General features: G+C 31.8%; 1 protein-coding gene across 1 annotated transcript in view; it reads left to right on the forward strand.

Annotated features, from left to right (window-relative positions):
- LOC141453924 (fatty acid synthase-like) overlaps positions 1-18,310 on the forward strand; it is a 42,960-nt gene extending 24,650 nt beyond the window's left edge. Inside the window, exons 23-37 of the mRNA XM_074127548.1 lie at positions 27-224; positions 2,631-2,703; positions 7,136-7,303; positions 8,140-8,325; positions 9,016-9,217; positions 9,968-10,160; positions 10,249-10,358; positions 10,436-10,553; positions 11,233-11,368; positions 13,149-13,407; positions 14,852-15,123; positions 15,283-15,501; positions 16,350-16,577; positions 17,579-17,728; positions 18,064-18,310. Coding sequence (XP_073983649.1) covers positions 27-224; positions 2,631-2,703; positions 7,136-7,303; positions 8,140-8,325; positions 9,016-9,217; positions 9,968-10,160; positions 10,249-10,358; positions 10,436-10,553; positions 11,233-11,368; positions 13,149-13,407; positions 14,852-15,123; positions 15,283-15,501; positions 16,350-16,577; positions 17,579-17,728; positions 18,064-18,120 — 2,569 coding nt within the window. The 3' untranslated portion in view covers positions 18,121-18,310. The remainder of the gene's footprint in view (positions 1-26; positions 225-2,630; positions 2,704-7,135; positions 7,304-8,139; positions 8,326-9,015; positions 9,218-9,967; positions 10,161-10,248; positions 10,359-10,435; positions 10,554-11,232; positions 11,369-13,148; positions 13,408-14,851; positions 15,124-15,282; positions 15,502-16,349; positions 16,578-17,578; positions 17,729-18,063) is intronic.
- Positions 18,311-18,903: the final 593 nt, after the last annotated feature.

An 18,903-nucleotide genomic window follows, 5' to 3' on the forward strand; every position in this document is an offset into this window, starting at 1 on the left:
TATTAAATTTATTTATTTTTTTGTAGATTTATCTTTGCAGATGATAAATCACCTCCATTTTCTTTCGATCAACCGTTTTATAAGAAACAACTGGCGATGGATTTAGTAATGAATATTTGTATAAATCATACTTGGGGTTGTTTGAAATTATCAACACCTAATATCAAATCCAACCGTGTTCCATTAGAATCACAGGAATCAGTTTATTCCATCTCTTCTATTAGGTAAGTAAGCGATAAGTAATTGACTTATATATGAGCTGTTATTTTTGAAAGTGGTATAAGTCCATTTTTCCATGTATCGAGATATTTAAGGTTTTGCATTTGAATTAATTTAAAAATATTCGTAAACCTTAATCTATTCAAGTGATGTTATTAACACAAATATACCTTTTAAATTTTATTATGAAATAATAATTATTACAATTCTTAAAAAAATAAACGATATTTTTAGCTCCAAATGTACTTATACCACATTCAAAAATAACATATTACAAGAAATAAAAACAGAAGTAAATTTAAGTCCATATTTTTATAGACATTAGCTTTACTGAAATGGGTTTTTATGTAAAAAGTAATAATTAAAATGAAGACATTTAAGTACACGAATAACCAAGTTTGTTTTTTTTAATTTCAGTTATATTAAAAATATAAAAATGGAAATTACTTCGTTAAGATCTTTAAAGCAAAAAAATATATTTTAAACTTATTTTTCTTTTTCAGTTAGCTTAATATCTGCTAACGAGCAGCGTACACTGAAATAGCAATAATCAAAAATAATTGCAATAAGAAAGTTGTTTTAATTATAATTATACGAAATGGACTTATACCACTTTCAAAAATAACAGCTCTATAATGGCTGGTGGATTGTTCTAAACAAGAGTCTTTGTCAACAAAGACTCTTAAAGTTATTTATCCTTGAACGTTAAAAAAATATCTGTATAAGAGGTTTTGTTTTTGCCTAATCTACTGAGAACCTTAGAGATGCCGTTAATCCTTGAAAAAAAAAGCATGAATCTATTCAGTTTTTCTGTAATTAAATCACCCTAATTTTGCAATTACTGATACATATATATGTACCCTCTCCAAAAGTTGTGAGATTGACTCCCTTTGTCCACGTCTCAATATATTGTTGAGGGGAGTGCTTGAGGATTATCGCGATCCGGTCTTTGATAACGTCTCAATTGATGTACGGCTGGAGCAATTGTTCGATGGGGGCACCATGATCAATAAAATTTTTGTCATTGAAATCTGTAAAACAAATAGCCAAGATAGTTTACTGGAGGAGTAACAAGTAGTACTTTTAAGTTGCAAAGTGTTACCGGCTTAAGCAAAACACTGATAAATAAAGAATAAACCCTCAATTCGCATTGAGTAACCAAGTCGGTTCAAAAAAATGAAAAACAAGGTTACATTAGGAAAGTTTTAGTGGATTTTATACACTTCAAGACGCCTTCAAAATCGACTTTGCGAGTCATCATTTTATCGTGTCTAAATTATTTTCATTTCGTTTTAATTAATTGTTTTTCTAAGCAACCTGCACAATTAAAATAAAACTTAATCATAAGTATTTTTTAGTAGATGGGTAGTATATATGTAAGTAGCTGGGAAGGTTCTAAGTCTATTACTGTTTTGTTATCGTTTTCTGTAATAGAATCCTTTTTCAGACAAATGCCAACTTATGGGCCCAATATTGTGGGTGGAAAAGACGTAATTTTATCACAATATACCCACGATTATCATTTTAGCTACTCTCGTCATGAAATTAACTTTAAATTAAAACTAAGTACTTTAAATTTCTTTCTCTTTCCGTACTAAATAAGAGTGATATTAAACAAAGTACAAAGTACAATTAAGTACAAATTAATTTGGAAAATTTTTCCCGGAAAAAATCTTAAATATTCTAGCGACTACTAAATGTGAAACCAGGGTCACAAGGCCTAATATCTTCAATTATTGGGCACCTATTTGGTCATTGATTTAACATATGTACAAGCCAACTGGAAATGCCATAGGTAAGACTTCAAGAAGTATTACAGTTTCTTACAAGAGTACTACGTCGGATGGTACAATTAGATTTGAAACTGTTCTACCTCTCATGTTAATAACTCTCTTCAGATAATGGCTTGCTCTGAAAAAATTTTTAACTCTAGCCTGCCTAGATCTTGACTTTGCCATCCTTAAGTGCTGCTACAAGCAAAGCGTGGGAGTCCAGAATTTTGGCTTGCCTATCCGTTGATTGTGCCCAGTTTGAACAGATTCTTTATAAAAAATAACGTAATTTTGACAATAAACTGAAATTTGTTTTTCATATTTTAAATTACCATAACTTTTGAAAAACCTAACCGATTTCAAATTTTTTTTTTTAGGAGCTCTAATATTATAAAAATATGCAAAAAAATTATAACGTTCTATTTGAAAAAACAAAGTTGGATGCTGTATCTCGAGATACAGGGGTTTAAAAAAATACCCATTTTTTGTGATTGACCCCAATCACAGAAAATAAACTTGACTAAAAATGATTAAATACGTGTTTTTAATTTTTTCGAAATTTCCCGGAGTTAAAAAAAAGTGGGTGGAGCATGTAACCATGGTTACCCTGTATATATATATATATTTTTTTTTTTCAAGTGGTGAAAATGTAACACTGACTGCACTCGGTTTGAACGTAAAAGAACTTCCTGTAAACTCTGAAGGCGGTAAGGTAAGTTTGTATTTCTGTTTTTATTGTTCCAGTCTGGCTATTTAAAATTGAAAATAGTACTTAAAATCAACTACATTAGAATTTAAAAATTAGGTGTTTGTACAGTGGAAGGTGAGGAAACATTTGCGCATGAAAAAACTTTAGTTCTGAACCAGGTTGGTGTGTCGTATGGCACATGTACGAGTATGTCGACCTTCCAGGCTTAGACTGCTTCGCCAGATTCATCCTTATAGTTGAGCTCTGTGGGCAATCGCTAGAATAAAATTTTGATTGGGAATCCGTCCTGGGTTGTTAGTTCTATGTTCTCTCACAGACACCATTGCTTCCCTCTCTTTCAGAATTGCAGTTTTCTTAAACCTTAGAGAGTCTCCTTAGACACCTTTACAAACTGGCGTTTGTAACAGACGCCGATTGTGGTATAAATTATAAAAAGTTGAATAAATCCTTAACAAAAACTTACAGTTTTAAAAGTTAAGTATAAGGGTTGATTAAACGCCAAAAGGTACACAAATCAGCAGTTCCCAACATTTCATTAATACTTCATTGATATAATTTAAGTAATTTTACTGCATTAACTTTTCCTTCACATTTTTTAGAATTTATTAGATGTCACTGACCCTTATGCTGGCCATTTTCGTCTACAAAATATTTACTCAAGTAGCACACCATTTAACTTAGATTGACTGTAATATCTATTTATCTATAATAATCAAACTATTAATCACAGGTGAAAAAGAAAACGTTATAAAAAATATAAAAAAAATAAGAGGCTAAAAAATTCATAAACTTTTTTTACATCAATGATTTTATGCATTTATTTTTATTTTTAAATAAAAATCATTGGTTTAAGTTCATTCTTCGATTAAAGTAATTGTTATTTTATGTTGTAGTCAAACGTTTGTAATAATAAGTAATAAATAATCTGGCTTTATCGCAAATAATATAGTTTTCTTCAATTACATTCTCAATCTAGGTATTCTTCCCACAATGTTATATATATGTAATATAAAATAAAGAAAATAAAGATATGCATATTTTTAGGACAGCTAATTATTCCAGTATTTTACCATAAGTAAAATTAGGGGGACTAAATTAAATTACAATTGAGAAATGAGTAAATATTGTTGAATAATCTACTTGTTATTAAATGTATGTTATTTGTGCTCACGAATATTTCGGTAAGACGAATTTAAGACTGAAATATTGTTTTGAATCCTCCGTGATTGAAATTTAAAAAGTGGCCGACTCTAACTTTGTTTTTTTCTACTTTAACATGCATGTATATGTGACTACTCAGAATAATTCATCACTCATTTTATCATAATTATAATAAAAAAATATTATGAATGAACTGGCCAGCATAAGGGTCTGTGACATCTAATAAATTCTAAAAAATGTGAAGGAAAAGTTAATGCAGTAAAATTACTTAAATTATATCAATGAAGTATTAATGAAATGTTGGGAACTGCTGATTTGTGTACCTTTTGGCGTTTAATCAACACTTATACTTATCTTTTAAAACTGTAAGTTTTTGTTAAGGAGATTTTTGTACCTTTTGGATAGATTTTCCTTTTTGTCTATTTGCAAAGTTACGTCTGCTTTACAGATTTTTTAAAATTTGGAATAAGCTATTCTATCATTATAACCTGATAAGGTGTTAAATCGGAACCGTAACTACCACTGGAGAGATCTTATTAAAGAATGATTATAGTTGCGGTCCCCAAACCATCCTCAATAACAATTTTTTTAAGAAAGCGTTTTGAATAAAATAAGAAGGTATTTGTACGTAAATAGCAAAATTAAACTGCGATTTCAGTACTTCCTTTTAAGAGGAGCAAGAAAAATAAACTGCGATTACAGTACTTCTCCCTAAAAGGCAAAGATTTTGAATCGAACGACAATTCATTGATGTAAATCGGTTCACTCATTGATAATTTTAACGATTGCAGTACTTCCTCTTAGTAGGTGTAAGAGCATGATGGCACTTCACAGCCACGTAGAGGAGCTTTAACCACTTATTTGAGCTAAATTTTATCAAAATCGGACTAAGCTTTGTAGAAATATTGGTAATAATAGTTTTAGAAAGGGCCTTATTTGGGTGGGGCGAACTCCCCTCCTTATGAGGCATAGCGTCGAGACTTTTAAAGTACAAATCTGTACAAAATTTCGATTCGAATGACACTTCATTCATGAAAATCGGTTCACGTGTCGATAATTTGAAACGATTGCTATACTTCCCCTTAACAAGTGTAAGAGCAGATCGTCGCTTTATTGTTAGGTAGGGGAGCCCTAACCCTATCATCCTACCAAATTTTATCAAAATCGGGCCAAGATTTACAGAGTAATTAGTAATAATAATTTTGGAGGGGGCCTTACATAAAGGGGGCTAACTCCTCTCCCATTCGATGTACAGGGCCGAGACCCCCAAAAGGCACATCTACATAAAATTCCGAATCGAATGACACCTCATTCATGAAAATCGGTTCACGCGTTTAGGCGCTACGTTGTTTACAAAAAAGGTAACAAGAACAACAAGAAGAAGAAGAAGAAGAACAAGAACAAGAACATTTTTTGAAAAAGCCGTTTTTGCTCATTTTCGGCAACTTTTTTCTCGAAACCTATTAGATCTGGGTGGTTGCAAAAAAATTACAGTTATAAAGGAGGATTTGCCCTATATTATAAAGAAAATTTGGGAATTTTATCTTTTATAGAAAAATAGAAAAAAATTGTCAAAGTTGGGTGTTTTTCAACGTTACACTTTTTCGTGCAGTTTTTGATGGTCAACCCTTATACAACTGTCCTACCGGACAGTTTTAATACATAACCACCATAAGAGGATTGTTTGGTGGTTTAAGAGGGTTGAATGAGTATCTTTAATCGGAATAGGTGGACGTAGGTATTCTTTTAATGTCGTTGTAGTTTTAATTTCTTCGGGCGTTTTTGAAACTTTTATGGCTCAGATCCGGCCGTGGACTTTTTTCCTGGACTTGGGTTTGTTGTAGTGTTATTTTTCTTTGAAATAGTTACACAAAAGGCATGGAGAGTCTTTGAATAGCGTATGGCTTCCAAATGCAGATAAGGAAATAGCATGTAAGTAGTGCAGTTTGACTTGAAATAATAAATCTAAAGCGCGGTTTTCATTTCACATAGTAAAGCAATATTTTGGACCGTCTCAAGAAAAAAATTCTTTAAGTGGTACAAAGCTTGGGATCTTAGTTAAAAAAAACTACTTCTGTAGAATTGAACTTCATTTTAAGTACAGTAAAAGCTCCTTATTCGCGCTTCCTTCATTCGCGTTTTCACTATTCGCGGATTAAAAAAATGCGACCAAATTCCTATATTCGCGGATATTCGCAGAAGTACACTATGATAATAAAAGGATTCCAATAGGTATCCAACCCAATATCCTTTGTAAATGCCGTCAAATGGACTAATAAAAAAAGTAAAATAGATCTTATTACAACTTTGCCTAAAGTATGTTGTTAAATGATATCGCCGAGGACTTTGACATAAGCCGCCTTCGCCGCGATCGGTGTTTTTGAGAATGTAAACGCACAGAATGAAAGCAACCTTATTACTCGATGAATAAAGTATATTTTTAAATGTTGCTGTTCCGTTCTATAGTAAAAGCCGCTTTGCGTGTTTTATTGTTTCGTCTTTCACATTCGTTACAAAAATTGTGATCGAGTAACACGTCTCTACCGCTCTTTTTCTAATTTATATTGTCAACTAAAAAAAATGAGAAACGAGTTTCGACACGAAAAAAATCTGTTACCGCTAAAAGTGCAAATAGAAATGCTTGATCATTTACGCCTTGGAGAGTCATTTGCATCCATATCACGCTCATTCAATGTCAACGAATCAACTGTACGATCGATAAAAAAATCCGTAGATAAAATAAGATCGTCTGTAGCTTCAACTTCACTGTCAACGAAAATTGTTCGTGATCCAGCAATAGAAAAAATGGAAGTGGCGTTGTCATTATGGATCGAAGACCGCAACCAAAAAAGGGTGCCCCTGAGTGGTCCAATGGTCCGGGAGAAGGCAAAGTATCTTTACGCTCATTTTAAAGAACCTGATGGTAGTTGTAGTGGCAAGTTCAAACTTTGACTGCAAACAAAAGCTTTTAAAAACTGCCAAGCAAGAGAAAATTACAAAATTCTTCAAACCATTGCCTAAGCCTTAAGATAATTAATCAAAATGTTCAAAAACTTCAATTAAATTGATTTTTTTATATATTAGTTTTTTTTTTTATTTTGTCAGCTAGGAACGTATCCCCTATAATCCCATATAAATTACCATTCCGTATTCACGGTTTCTGTATTCGCGGCATATTTATGGAACATATACCCCGCGAATACAGAGCTTTTACTGTACTGAATTATTATTATTAGATTGGAGTACATTGTATTTTTAAAATGCTTTTTTGCAGCTTTATATCTTTGATTACTGTGGCTTGGACAAAGCAGACAATGTTATCTGCGGTATAGGTAGCTTGTCAGATAGAAAAGTATTAATCGAGGATAAAATACTACGCTGGCAGAAGCCTCAAGATTGGACTGATGAAGTTGCAGTCAGCGTTCCTTATTGCTATTCAATTGTAAGCTAATTACTTATTATGTTTGAGAAACATAAAGAAGTATTTCCCAAAATTTATCGTATTAGGTGCAGTTAATAGCAGTATTAGATGTAGATAAGTATGTACTGCTCCGCTCTGAGCAATTATTAACCGCTCAGATGAAAACAAAGCTTAACAGATCAAAGCGAGATATTCGAGATTGTCTGTAGAGCTGAACGGAGGGAGTAGATGTTCCAGAGAAGAACGCGACCAACTGACCTTGTCGGTGGCAGAACGGTTTTTATCATTACTGTTCAAAATTTGAATAAAAGAATGTAATAAAGCTATTTAAACGCTGACATAGTGTTACTCTAGTTCTGAAGAATCGGTAAAGGTTTGTAGGGAGTCCTATTTTACAGGAACTGGACACTGGGATTGTGGGGTACAGAACTGCTGCCGCATGTCGCGAAAAGATTTCACTCAAGCCAGTGATTCGAAAACAAGAACCAGTGGTACAATGGAATACCTACTAACTTACAATCTAAATATTGGGTATATTTAATCCACAATCAAGGTTTTTCTTACACTTTTATTATCTTTTTAATGTGTGTCATGTATGTGTAATAAGGTTTTTACGTGAAAACGAACAGAGAAAATTTTATATATTTTATCTTCTTTTAAAGTATAAAAGAATACCAATACCAAAAAAAAGAAGCTGAACAGCTGATTTTCTTGATTCTAGAAGATTAGAAATCGGCTAATCCTCATCAACTATAGTTCTAGTTCCTAATATAGTCCACTCAGTATTTTCCATATAAGACAATGCTGTTAGAATTACTTTATTTTAAAAATTATTTTTCTCGGTGTTATACCTTCAGGCGTACTACATTTTAAGAAGGAGTAATGAAGATATTTCTATAAATAGAAACACTATTTTGGTGCATAGAGGAAGTCTGCTTATATCTCAGGCTATAATTCATATAGCTTTATCCAAAGGATTTGAGGTTTTCACTACCTACACAACCGTTGAAGAGAAAAACCTAATTCATCAATTATTTCCGCAGGTAAACATATTGATCACAAAGAAAATACCTAAGTACAAATTATAAATCAATTGTTTAAACAAATTTTATGAATGGCTATAATTTACTCAACGGGCAAAATATTTATGTCTTGGAGCGGTCAGAAAAATATAAAACTCTCTTTTGGTTTTCTATTATTGCTTCAAATGTGCTTAACATTTAAAAAAAAAAAACAACCGTTCATGGCAATTAGCTTAATAAGGATTTCTATTCCTGGTTTTTACTGTTTCCTTAGAACTCAAGACAAAATTATTTTACACCTTGGAAAAGTTACTTTTAAAAATACTGTTTGTTTTTTTTTATGATATTCAATGTAAGATACCATTTAAAGTAGCTAATCCTCTTTTAATTTCACTCTTCCTTCATAGTTATCATATTCGCATCAGCTAGTGAATGAGAATTCCCAGATTCAATGCATTACTGCGAGTTGAAAACCTTTTAAAGTCAAACTTAAGTCCAAACTTAATGCCTTAAAAACCTTTAAAGTCCAAACTTAATGAAGAAAATTTTTTTTTTATAGTTTTTTAATCAATTATTTATAAAATGATAAATTTTGTTCGTTCTATAATTATAGGAGCATTAAAGGCACTAATGACGGTAGAAGTCGATGTGCCCTCCCGAAACTTGCATTAAACATAGCTGTAATTAATACTTATTTTTATGTGTTCACAGATTAATTATAGCAATATATATTCATACAAAGACACGTCATTTGAAGAAAGGTTATTAATTAGAACTAAGAGTAAGGGCGTGAATATAGTAGTGGTGACTTGTGATGATCATGCAATGGTTACTTCAACGATGCTGTGTTTGTCAAAACGTGGTCGTTGCTTCCTGCTAAATACAAGTGCCGTGAATAATGACAAAGCAATAGGTAAAAAATAGTCTTTTATTATTAAAAACTATCATCGAAAGCAATTTTTGGTAGGAATGTTTCCTTAAAGGGTGTTTAAAGACTTTAAAAGCAATGAAAAGAAACACTTCGATCGCAGCAGCAGAACTAATAATATAATGTTAAGATGATATTTCGGAGGTATGTAAGAATAAGTACGCAGTCCAATATGGGAAAGATAACTGTGAATACTTATCAAAGTTGTGACGTCAGTTAGCTTCGCCTAAAAGTTTCTTTACAACTTAAAAAGCGATGGGTTTTGAAATCGGCACAAAATGGCACACCTAATCCTAGTCTGAAAGTAATATTTCCTAGGTAATATTTCAATATTTCTTGCACCCTTTTCCGAATTTGATGAATTCCGTCCAGCTTCATTATTGCAAAATAAAGTGGATAGAAGAACGTAAAATGACGAATAAAGTAGAAATGAACACCTTTATTGAAACAGTAAACTTAAAAACAATCGCTCCAATGTAAAGGAACGACTGAAGTCTAATGTATAAAGAAAAATGTGAATATTGCTGTAATTTGTTTACCTGGTAGATGGCGAAATTAGAAATAAAGCAATTATTTTACTTTTTAGGAGAATTAATCGCTCTTTATTACAATAAAGCAAGTAGCAAAGTTTCGAAGCATGTCCACTTTCTGTAAAGGAGGGTTTTGGAATTTATAAGTTCAGTGACTTTGAGATATTAGATATATATTATATTGTAATAAATGTAATTGTAATAGGGATGTTCCGTTTCCTGAAGGAACTTACTGTGGTAGGAGTACCTACTGATATCCTGCTGGATTTGCCTTCTTATACAAAAGAATTAATTCAGCAAGATATCACTACTGGCCTAAAAGAAGGTCATGTTAAACCATTGAGAACTGTCTCCTTACCTCCTGATATTCTAAATATTGATGCAATAGCCATGTTGAAGTGAGTAATAATACGAGTTTTAAATAACACATTAGCATCTTCCTGCGATAAAGAGAAGAGTTTAATTCCATTTTATTAAATGCTTCAGTTCCAAGAGCAGTTACAGCGACAAATTAGTTGCTACAATGGATTACGGTAAAAATCAAAGAGTGAAGGACTTATTTATTTGTTCTGGCCAAAGTAAACAAATTATAATATGTAAGTGATCAATATTGTAGTTAGTGTTAATTGTTAAGGTATAATTGTTTTTTTTTAATTTGATTATATGCTTATAGCTAGCAATGAATCAGGCTTTTGGTTTGATGTGGTGAACTGGCTGTTATGCAGAGGAGCCATGAATGTAGATGTTATTCTGGTTGGTGTTAAAAAATTAAATCGCTCTAAATCTCAAAGGTATGTTGACAATGTAGTTTCTTTGGTGACTATTAGTTTAAATCAGACTAATTGCTTTACGCTATCTCAATTGGTTTGAAATTTCCTGCGGTAATTTCTCTCTTTCTTTAACAACTCCTTCCTACAATCTCTTCTTGTGGTTTTCTCTTGCACATAGGTGTAAAAGCATTATAGTACTAAACCTAGTGGAGGAACAGTCACAAAAGAAGTAGCAGTCATTGTGGAAACTCTTGCTATAAATAAAAGACAAAAAAAAAAGTGTGAACATTATGTGAAGCAAGTTGCTTTAATAATAAAGCGGAATTGTATTAGCTTACGGAGGATTAGCCAAATTCAAATTTTATAGAAATAAAGAAATAACTGATTCAGAGGTTAATATAGACATCTCTGAACAATTCGAGCCATTACATAAAATAATTTGCGAAGACAATAAACTATAATAAACTAACAAAAAAATATCCATTTATGGAAAAGTGTCCCTGAATACCTCCTTAATTGTAGAGCCTTATCAAATAGTTTTAATCGTTGGATAGAGACAAAACTTTCTGTACAAGAAATTATTTTTTTTTGTGGTGTGTGCAACTATATCATGCACCGTAATGTTTTAATCCTTATTCATAATTATATGGTAGGTAGCCATATTTTATTTATTATGCTTATAAATTTCCATTGATTTTAGATTAATGAGCATATTGAACAAATATCCTACAGCCTGTGTAAGTTTAATTCTGAAGGAATGTTACTCAGGTTTGGAAGCGTTATTCGAAAAAACAAATTCACAACAAGTAATCTCTGAGGTTTTCTGCTTAGGAAAGGTAAGATGAAGAATATTTTATTTTGAATTTAGATTAAGCACAAAAATTGTTTAGGAAAATGACCTAGTCCCTGAGTAGATCATCGTTTCGTTATTTGGGTAATAGAATAGGGTTTCAGGATTTTTTTCTCAAAAAATCTATATGCACAGTGAAAAATTATATACACTAATGTCCGGCCCAAGCCGACAGAAGGAGCAACTGTTTCTCAGAATTCTATTGTATTAAAAATAGTTTTCAAAAAGAGTTTCGATCTAAACTGTGCACATGGGCTACTTTTTCCTTTTCTTTAATTTATATACAATATGAAGTCAAATTGATAATTTCGGTCTTAGGTAGAGAAACATCTCGAAAGTTTCATTACTTTTGCTTTGCGACGATCGTTACGTATCTATTTTATACGATTACATTTAGCCCACCATTTTAGCGATGATATTAGTCTTTTCAAAAAGCCACTGAAAGTACTAGGTCGTTTTGTAGGTTTCTACAGCATAATTTGTTATATTCAATAATGCCTCTTGGCATGAATGCTCACAGTCGGTTTCCATTCTGCACCCAAATCTTAATGCCCATTATTTTTCTTGGGATAGCGGGGTTAAAAATTCAGAAGCGAGTACCTTGTTGGAAGTTGTAGTCCTGGTTCAATCAGTGACAGAAACATTATCAATTAGCTTTTTGAGGATCTAACATCCCGCCTTTTAGATGTCTGCTCCTGGGCGAAATTACTACAGTTTCCATTACTGTTTCCAGTTAATGTGATCTGATCTAGCGCAATCAACTTAATTCAGACATTAAGATTGGTGAACCTAAAGTTAAATGTGTGGTAGATTTTGAATATTCTATCCTAAGAATCATTTTTGGAGTTCCGTCGCTCAGCGCGCGATAAATTAGATCTATCCAAAATTTCAGTCTATGAATGCTAGTTCATGAAGATGTTGACTTTAAGATCATCCCAAACGGATAGATGAAACTTCATTCAGGAGTTCCGGACTACAGTAAGCACCAAGAAGAGTTGTCCACACGATCTGGACCAACTGTTATGTCTAGAACTGTCATTTGTTTGTGAATATGGCACAATCACCATAAATATGGTCAAGTGCTGCTCAAATTAAATGATAACTTTGATAACGAGAGCGCATTCTCCTAAAAGTCCATACCTTCTCAACATTCTCTTTCGCGACTTTTGAATCATTATCCTCAATGATGGAGTAAAATATTCTTTTTATTTTCATAGTATATATTTTCTCACAAAACTGGGTGTATTATTTTGGAAAGCCTTACTTGCCTAGCTTTTTGTTTAGCACTTCCTTCTTTCTTCTCTAAAATCAAGCTCAAATACTTAAATCACTTAATTCCCTTACAGTATTGGTTACTCAGATATGATGTTATATTAATTTGTAGTATTTTCATCACTATTAGGACTTTAGCACGTAACTAAGATGAGCTAGCTTAATGGCATGCCTTGAGATGGCTGACCTCCATGATCTCTTTGGATATGCTACTAAGTTAACAAGTTGATCTAAGAAATGTCTGAGTACGAGTGGTACCTTTTGGTGTTGTCCCCTGAAAATTATTCTTATCGCTTTCGTTCACATTCTTGAGTACAAATTAGCTGCCTTAACTGCTTAGTTTACAAAGTTAAATTTTCTTCTCATTTTTCAACCCCGTCATTAAGATTATTAAGTAGTAAGATTATTTATTTAGGAAAGATCTAAACTCACAGTTCCTCTAACTTCTACAAAATACGATTGGGCAATTTAATTATTGTTTTCTACCTTTAAAGATACCTAAAGAAGAAATAATCTATCTTGATAATACATTCAAAGAGATAGACAGCAACATAAGGCTGATATGCATTGGAAATGGTGGTGAAACCGTCTGTGAATTAAGAAGTAAAGATAATATTCCTGCATTTGCTATTTCTTGTGACCTCCAGACAATAAAAGCGCATGTAATTCTACCAGAACTAGACCGTATTGTCAGTATCAGTAAAGATGATGATGTAATTATCCTACATGAGGATGAATCTTCTAAAAAAACAGGTAAAATTAAAATCATGACGTACCAAAGAATCTTTTTTTCGCTTGGATAAATCTACCGAATCGCTTTCACATGAGAATTTTGTTGTGGTTTTTGATCCCCCTCCCCCAAAATCACCCTAGTTACCGAAATGATGCCAAACACAACAAAACCTGGCCGGCCTTTAGCTATGGCGCAATGAAGTTTTATTGTTTGGCAAGAACTTCCTGCAAATTCCTACATTATATTCAATGATTTTATTGTGCAAACTAGTAACTACACCTCAGCTTTTAGTATTTGCAATTTTTAACCTCTGTATTTATTATTAATTATTACTGGTACTTGGGTCTCTTAACTTCAAAGTCTTTTTAGTCCTGATTTAATGTAGACCGGACAAATGTAAGTATTTGATTCCTGAAATGGCCTTTTGGATTAATGCTCCCTTTTGACTGTTCGCACAGTGTCTTAGGTCGTCGGTTCCCAATCTTTTTTCATTAGTGTACCCCCTTTACCTGGTTGTTTCCTCAGTGTGTACCCCTAACATATGTATATATAATATATAAATAAAAAAAAAAAATAATCGTATTCATGATTTTACGTATTGTAACTTTAAATTAACAGCAAAACAATCTGAATATAATGTATCTTGTAAAGAACATATACATATGAAATGTTCCTATTAAAAAAATCATTTATGAATAGGTAAACATTTCAAACCAATAACTATTGCAGGGGTCGTAAATTGAAAGAGCAAAACGTTAATAAAGGATAAGTAAATTATATGCGGGCCATGTGTAATATTAGTCAAAACTAAAGCAATATTTTTTCGAATTTTTACAATTTCAAGAAATCATTTAATAATTTTTGATTTACAAATATATTTACTTTTAAAAAAAATTCTGCAGTATCGAATGAGTACTTAATTCGTGTCAATTTATATGTTATTCAGTTTTATTATAATTAATTATAAATTTTATTATAATTTTGTAATTAAGTTGTAGGAATCATTTATTATATAATTTTTTTCCCATTAATAATATATCTGTATAATTTTTATATCTTCCGCCATAATAACTTTTTTTTGCGTACCCCTAAACAATCTTTCGCGTACTCCTAGGGGTACGCGTACCCCAGGTTGGGAACCACTGTCTTAGGTAATGCCTAAGGACAGGTTCTGGGACAACGAATGGAGTAAATACTATATTCCTGGCCAGCTATCAGCAGCTTCGTTGCCTTTGATGCCAGCATAACGTAGCATCACAAATTCAAACCTTTGAATCGATCTAATCCAAAACAGCAATCTAATTTAATACGTACTACTTCCCATTTTACTGTAGGCTAACGCTATCTTAATATCCAATATGCATTTAATCCCACAAAAATATTTGTCCCAAATATTCATCATTGGTAAAAATATATTTTCTGTAACAACTTCTTATTTTTATGTAAAATGTAATTTTTTGACAGAATCCAATAATCATCTCGAGAGACTGCCAAACGATATCACAGAATTAGTAGCATTGCAGAAGAAATTAGTGCTAAAAGCATGTTTCGTAGAAACAGTGACTAAGTGTGCGCCACATAAGTATAATAGAGAAGTAGATCCGATATTTGTAATTCCCAGTTTGAAGCCAAATAAAATGAATAACTTAACTTCTAGACTGTTTTATTCTACGTTTGAGGCGAGATTGCCTTGTGAATTTGACGATATAGATTCTATAGCCAAAGATCTTTTTGAAGTAAGTTATATTTGGAAAAACATTCTTTCTAAGTTTAAAACAAAATATTTAAATTTTCTTAATATTGGAATTGAAGTAAACTAAAAAACTTACAATCGCTTGATGTTTGACTTTTTCGTTTTTGCATCAGTCATATTGTTCTTATTTTATTTTTTTCAGGATATGAAGCGTTTTAAATTTAATTTATTCACCATAATAGCCAATGACTGGGGCGGTGCTTTAGCTTTCAATTTAGCAAAATATCTAGAAAATGATGGAAAACTCGTACTACTTGTATTGTTGAACAGTTCTCCAAATTCTGTACAAAACTGGGCCTCTGCAGTTCTTCAGTTTGGCGACGATAATCTTATTAATAAATATATCAAACTACCATTCAAGGTAAATTAAATTTATTTGAATGTTAATTTAAATATAATTACACCAGACTATTCAGATCGTATTCTATTGCGGGCATTTATACAGCAAGTATTTCAAATAAGAGATGCACAATACAAGTTTATTCATTATCACCAATATTTCACTATAATTAAAACTTTGGTTTTAATGTAAATGACTTATTAATTTTTACTTCCTCTTTCTCCCTAGTAAGGGGAGGATTTGATTTTTTTTTTTTTGAAAAATATTTTTGGGTCTTCTAAATGCGAAAATGTAATTTTACTAATTGGGCCTGTAAATTGTTTATCCTAATAAAATTAATAAAAACGAAATATAATAATGTTCAATTTTGATCTTGCTATCGCCAGAGAACTCGAAAAAACACCCAAACTAACAATGCTGCTTTGCAGAATCAATTTTTTTAGGTTTAGATTTATTTAAAGTACACACTACTCCAGTAGTTTTAGTTACTCCAAATGGTGATTAATTGCTGAAAATATTAGTAAAAAAACTAGCTTTCTTCTTAAGTTACTTTACTTTAATTAATTGACAGATACAACTGTTTTTTTTTAATGAATCTATCATTCCTTTTCCTTCTAATAACCCTTCTGGCGATTGAAGAAGTTTCCTGAAGAATTTGAAATATTGAACTCTTGTATTAAAGACGATTTAATATAATAATTGCAATTTATTATTAGTAAATGAAGAATATATAATCTAATTTAAAATCACATCCATTGAGTATGACTATTAATTCAACCAGTGCTTTAGTAGTTTAGTAGCCATCAAAGATAATCTCCAAAGCTGTCTCCAGTTAGTGGACAAGTTTATAGTTGTTAATTTTATTGCAGATGAGGCAGAAAATGTCACAAATACCGCATTGGGATGAAAAACTTGACTTTGCTCTTCTAAGTACTTTTGAAGAAGTGGATGAAAGAAATGAGATTAGGAAAGCGTTAAACATCTTAAGGAGATACTTGTCATCTACCGTTAAGTATAATGCATTTAAGGAAGTATTTAATGGTAAATGTATTGTCTACCGCACCAAGGACTCTGCACAAGATGACTATTTCAAACAGGTACTTCCTTTTTGTACTGTTGATGCCTTAGTTGAAAGTTATTGTCGGATCTCATCTAGCCTTTTAAATAAGTAAGGGGGATTTTATATGCTGCCGTATGGAGATGATGCTGTTATTTCACTGTTGTGGCTTTTACATTTAGAAACTTTTGTACAGATCAGCAAATCGTGAAGTTTTCTGAAACAGTTTTTGGTAGTAAATAAACAGGTCAGAACATGTTATGACACAGCTATAGAAGACATTTAATTTCCTGTTGACAGTGAAGAATCATTGATCATTGAAGATTGTCCCCAAAGTTGATGTGATGATGATGCTCTACGTTTGTAAAACCTATCTATATGCGACAGTGGTTTGGAGGTTTTAAATCGTTAGACAGCTACTTGAGAAATTCCAATGCTTGTTTGACTCGCTGTCACTGGTTTATTTAAATTCAACTGCTGTCTTGGAAACGTTTTTGGAAATTACGCCTCTTTGTAAGGTGAAATACTTAGCAAACATTGTTCCAGAATGATGTAGGCAGGTTTATTTTGATTTTTAAGGTTCCAATCTCAAGATTTCCTTCTGAACGAGTGACATTTATTTTTTAAATATTTTTACAGAATTAGATGCCTTCAAGTGAGGATTGAGTAACTATTGTTTCGAGTGGTGTGATGGTTTTCTGATTTGAGAGGAGAATTGTGAATCTTAAGAAACTCAAGCTGCAAGTCTGGATTTTTGTTTAGACTCGATTTGTGTGGCTGTAGTTGTTTTTTTATTAGCGTATCTACAAAAGACAAGAGCAGTTTGGATAGCTTAGGATTAGTCCCATCTCCACAGACGAATAATTGGGAATATTTTCATTCGACTTATAAGCAAGAGATATTATCTTTTGACAATTTATGTAGTGTAAATAATTATTTCCCTCTATTTGTATTGGTAAAGATTTGAGAAAATTATTTTTATTAAAATCGAAAAGCAATTTTGACAAATTGATATAAATTGGCGTTTATAATTTTTTTCAGTTCTGCAAACTTTCCCCAATAATAAATACAACTGATTCACGTGATAACAGAGAAATGTTAGATGATCCTGAATTTGCCAAGAAAATAAACGAACTTATACCATTTGAGTATAAAACTGCTGCCCACGGTCTGAAGAGTGATTCATTTGCTGTAAGTATTTTCAGCTTTGTAGATATGCAAGAAAGCCTGTTGGTTATGTTAAATAAGTATTTAACTTTAAGCTTTCTTTTGGTAAAGGGTAAAAGAAAAGGGCTTTTGGTAAACGGTTTTTCGCCAAAACTGTCGTATCTTCTTATAACGCAAGAGGACTTGTGACTTAGTACTTTTTTAAGAAAACTTTTTTTTAAATAACAAAATAGAAATCAAATTCAAAAAAATGGCTTCCACTAATTGGTTTAAAAAATGCAATAAAACTTAAATAGTTCGTAGATTTTAAATGATACTAATAATGTACGAAAAATCATTAAATCAGTTCACTTTTACAGGAAAACACTTGTGAATTCACCGAAACTGGTCACTTCTTCCCGTCACTTTCGAATTAAGAGGAGTGGACCGTTGCAGGCGACATCAACCCTAAAAACATATCTGAGTAAGATGGATATTCTGTAAAATCAAGGAAATAGAACACCACATGCATACCACAATTCTTATTAAATTATTTTGTTGTTTTAAAATTAATATTAGACTTTTTATTTATGTAAAATTTACTAAAATATATTTGTTTTTACTATATTTAATGTTTTTTGCTTCTCACTTATTTTTAAACAAAATTTTGATAAACAGGTTGTGTTAATATAACAAAAGTTATCCTTTTCTAGCCTCTATAATTTTTTCAAAATTAAATTAATTGAATTAAAAGGCAACCACATTTTTACCCGTATATTTCTGCGAGGTGGTGGATCCATGCAAATATTCTTAGGTTTAGAATCAACAATCTGCTGCACTTCAGTTTCTGTAAACTCATTAAATTTCTAAAATGCGCCTTGCACCGGAACTAATGAAGTAAATGAAGGTAAGTGCTTTTCTGTCAGGAAGTGAAGTCGATAGTTATTTTGTTGGGAAAAAAAATTGTTTACGGTTAATTTACGTTGTTGCCATAAATGAAGGAATTGAAGGAAAGCCTACAGGGAACAAATTCGCAATGAATTATTTCTTCGTAGCATAAATTTGTCTTAAAATTTGTTAATAAAGTGGCTGTAAAGCGAAATCCATTTTGAAGTAAAAGATTTATTATGTGCCCTTCTTGAGATTTTTTGAAGTAGACGTTTGTAAAATATGTGTAATTTTTTTCTTTCTTTCTCATGCAAATAGCCTTGACCCAAGGC

The sequence above is a fragment of the Rhodnius prolixus genome, unplaced genomic scaffold (assembly GCF_049639745.1).
Source record: "Rhodnius prolixus isolate KJV_2025 unplaced genomic scaffold, Rpr scaffold_9, whole genome shotgun sequence".
NCBI lineage: Eukaryota > Metazoa > Arthropoda > Insecta > Hemiptera > Reduviidae > Rhodnius > Rhodnius prolixus.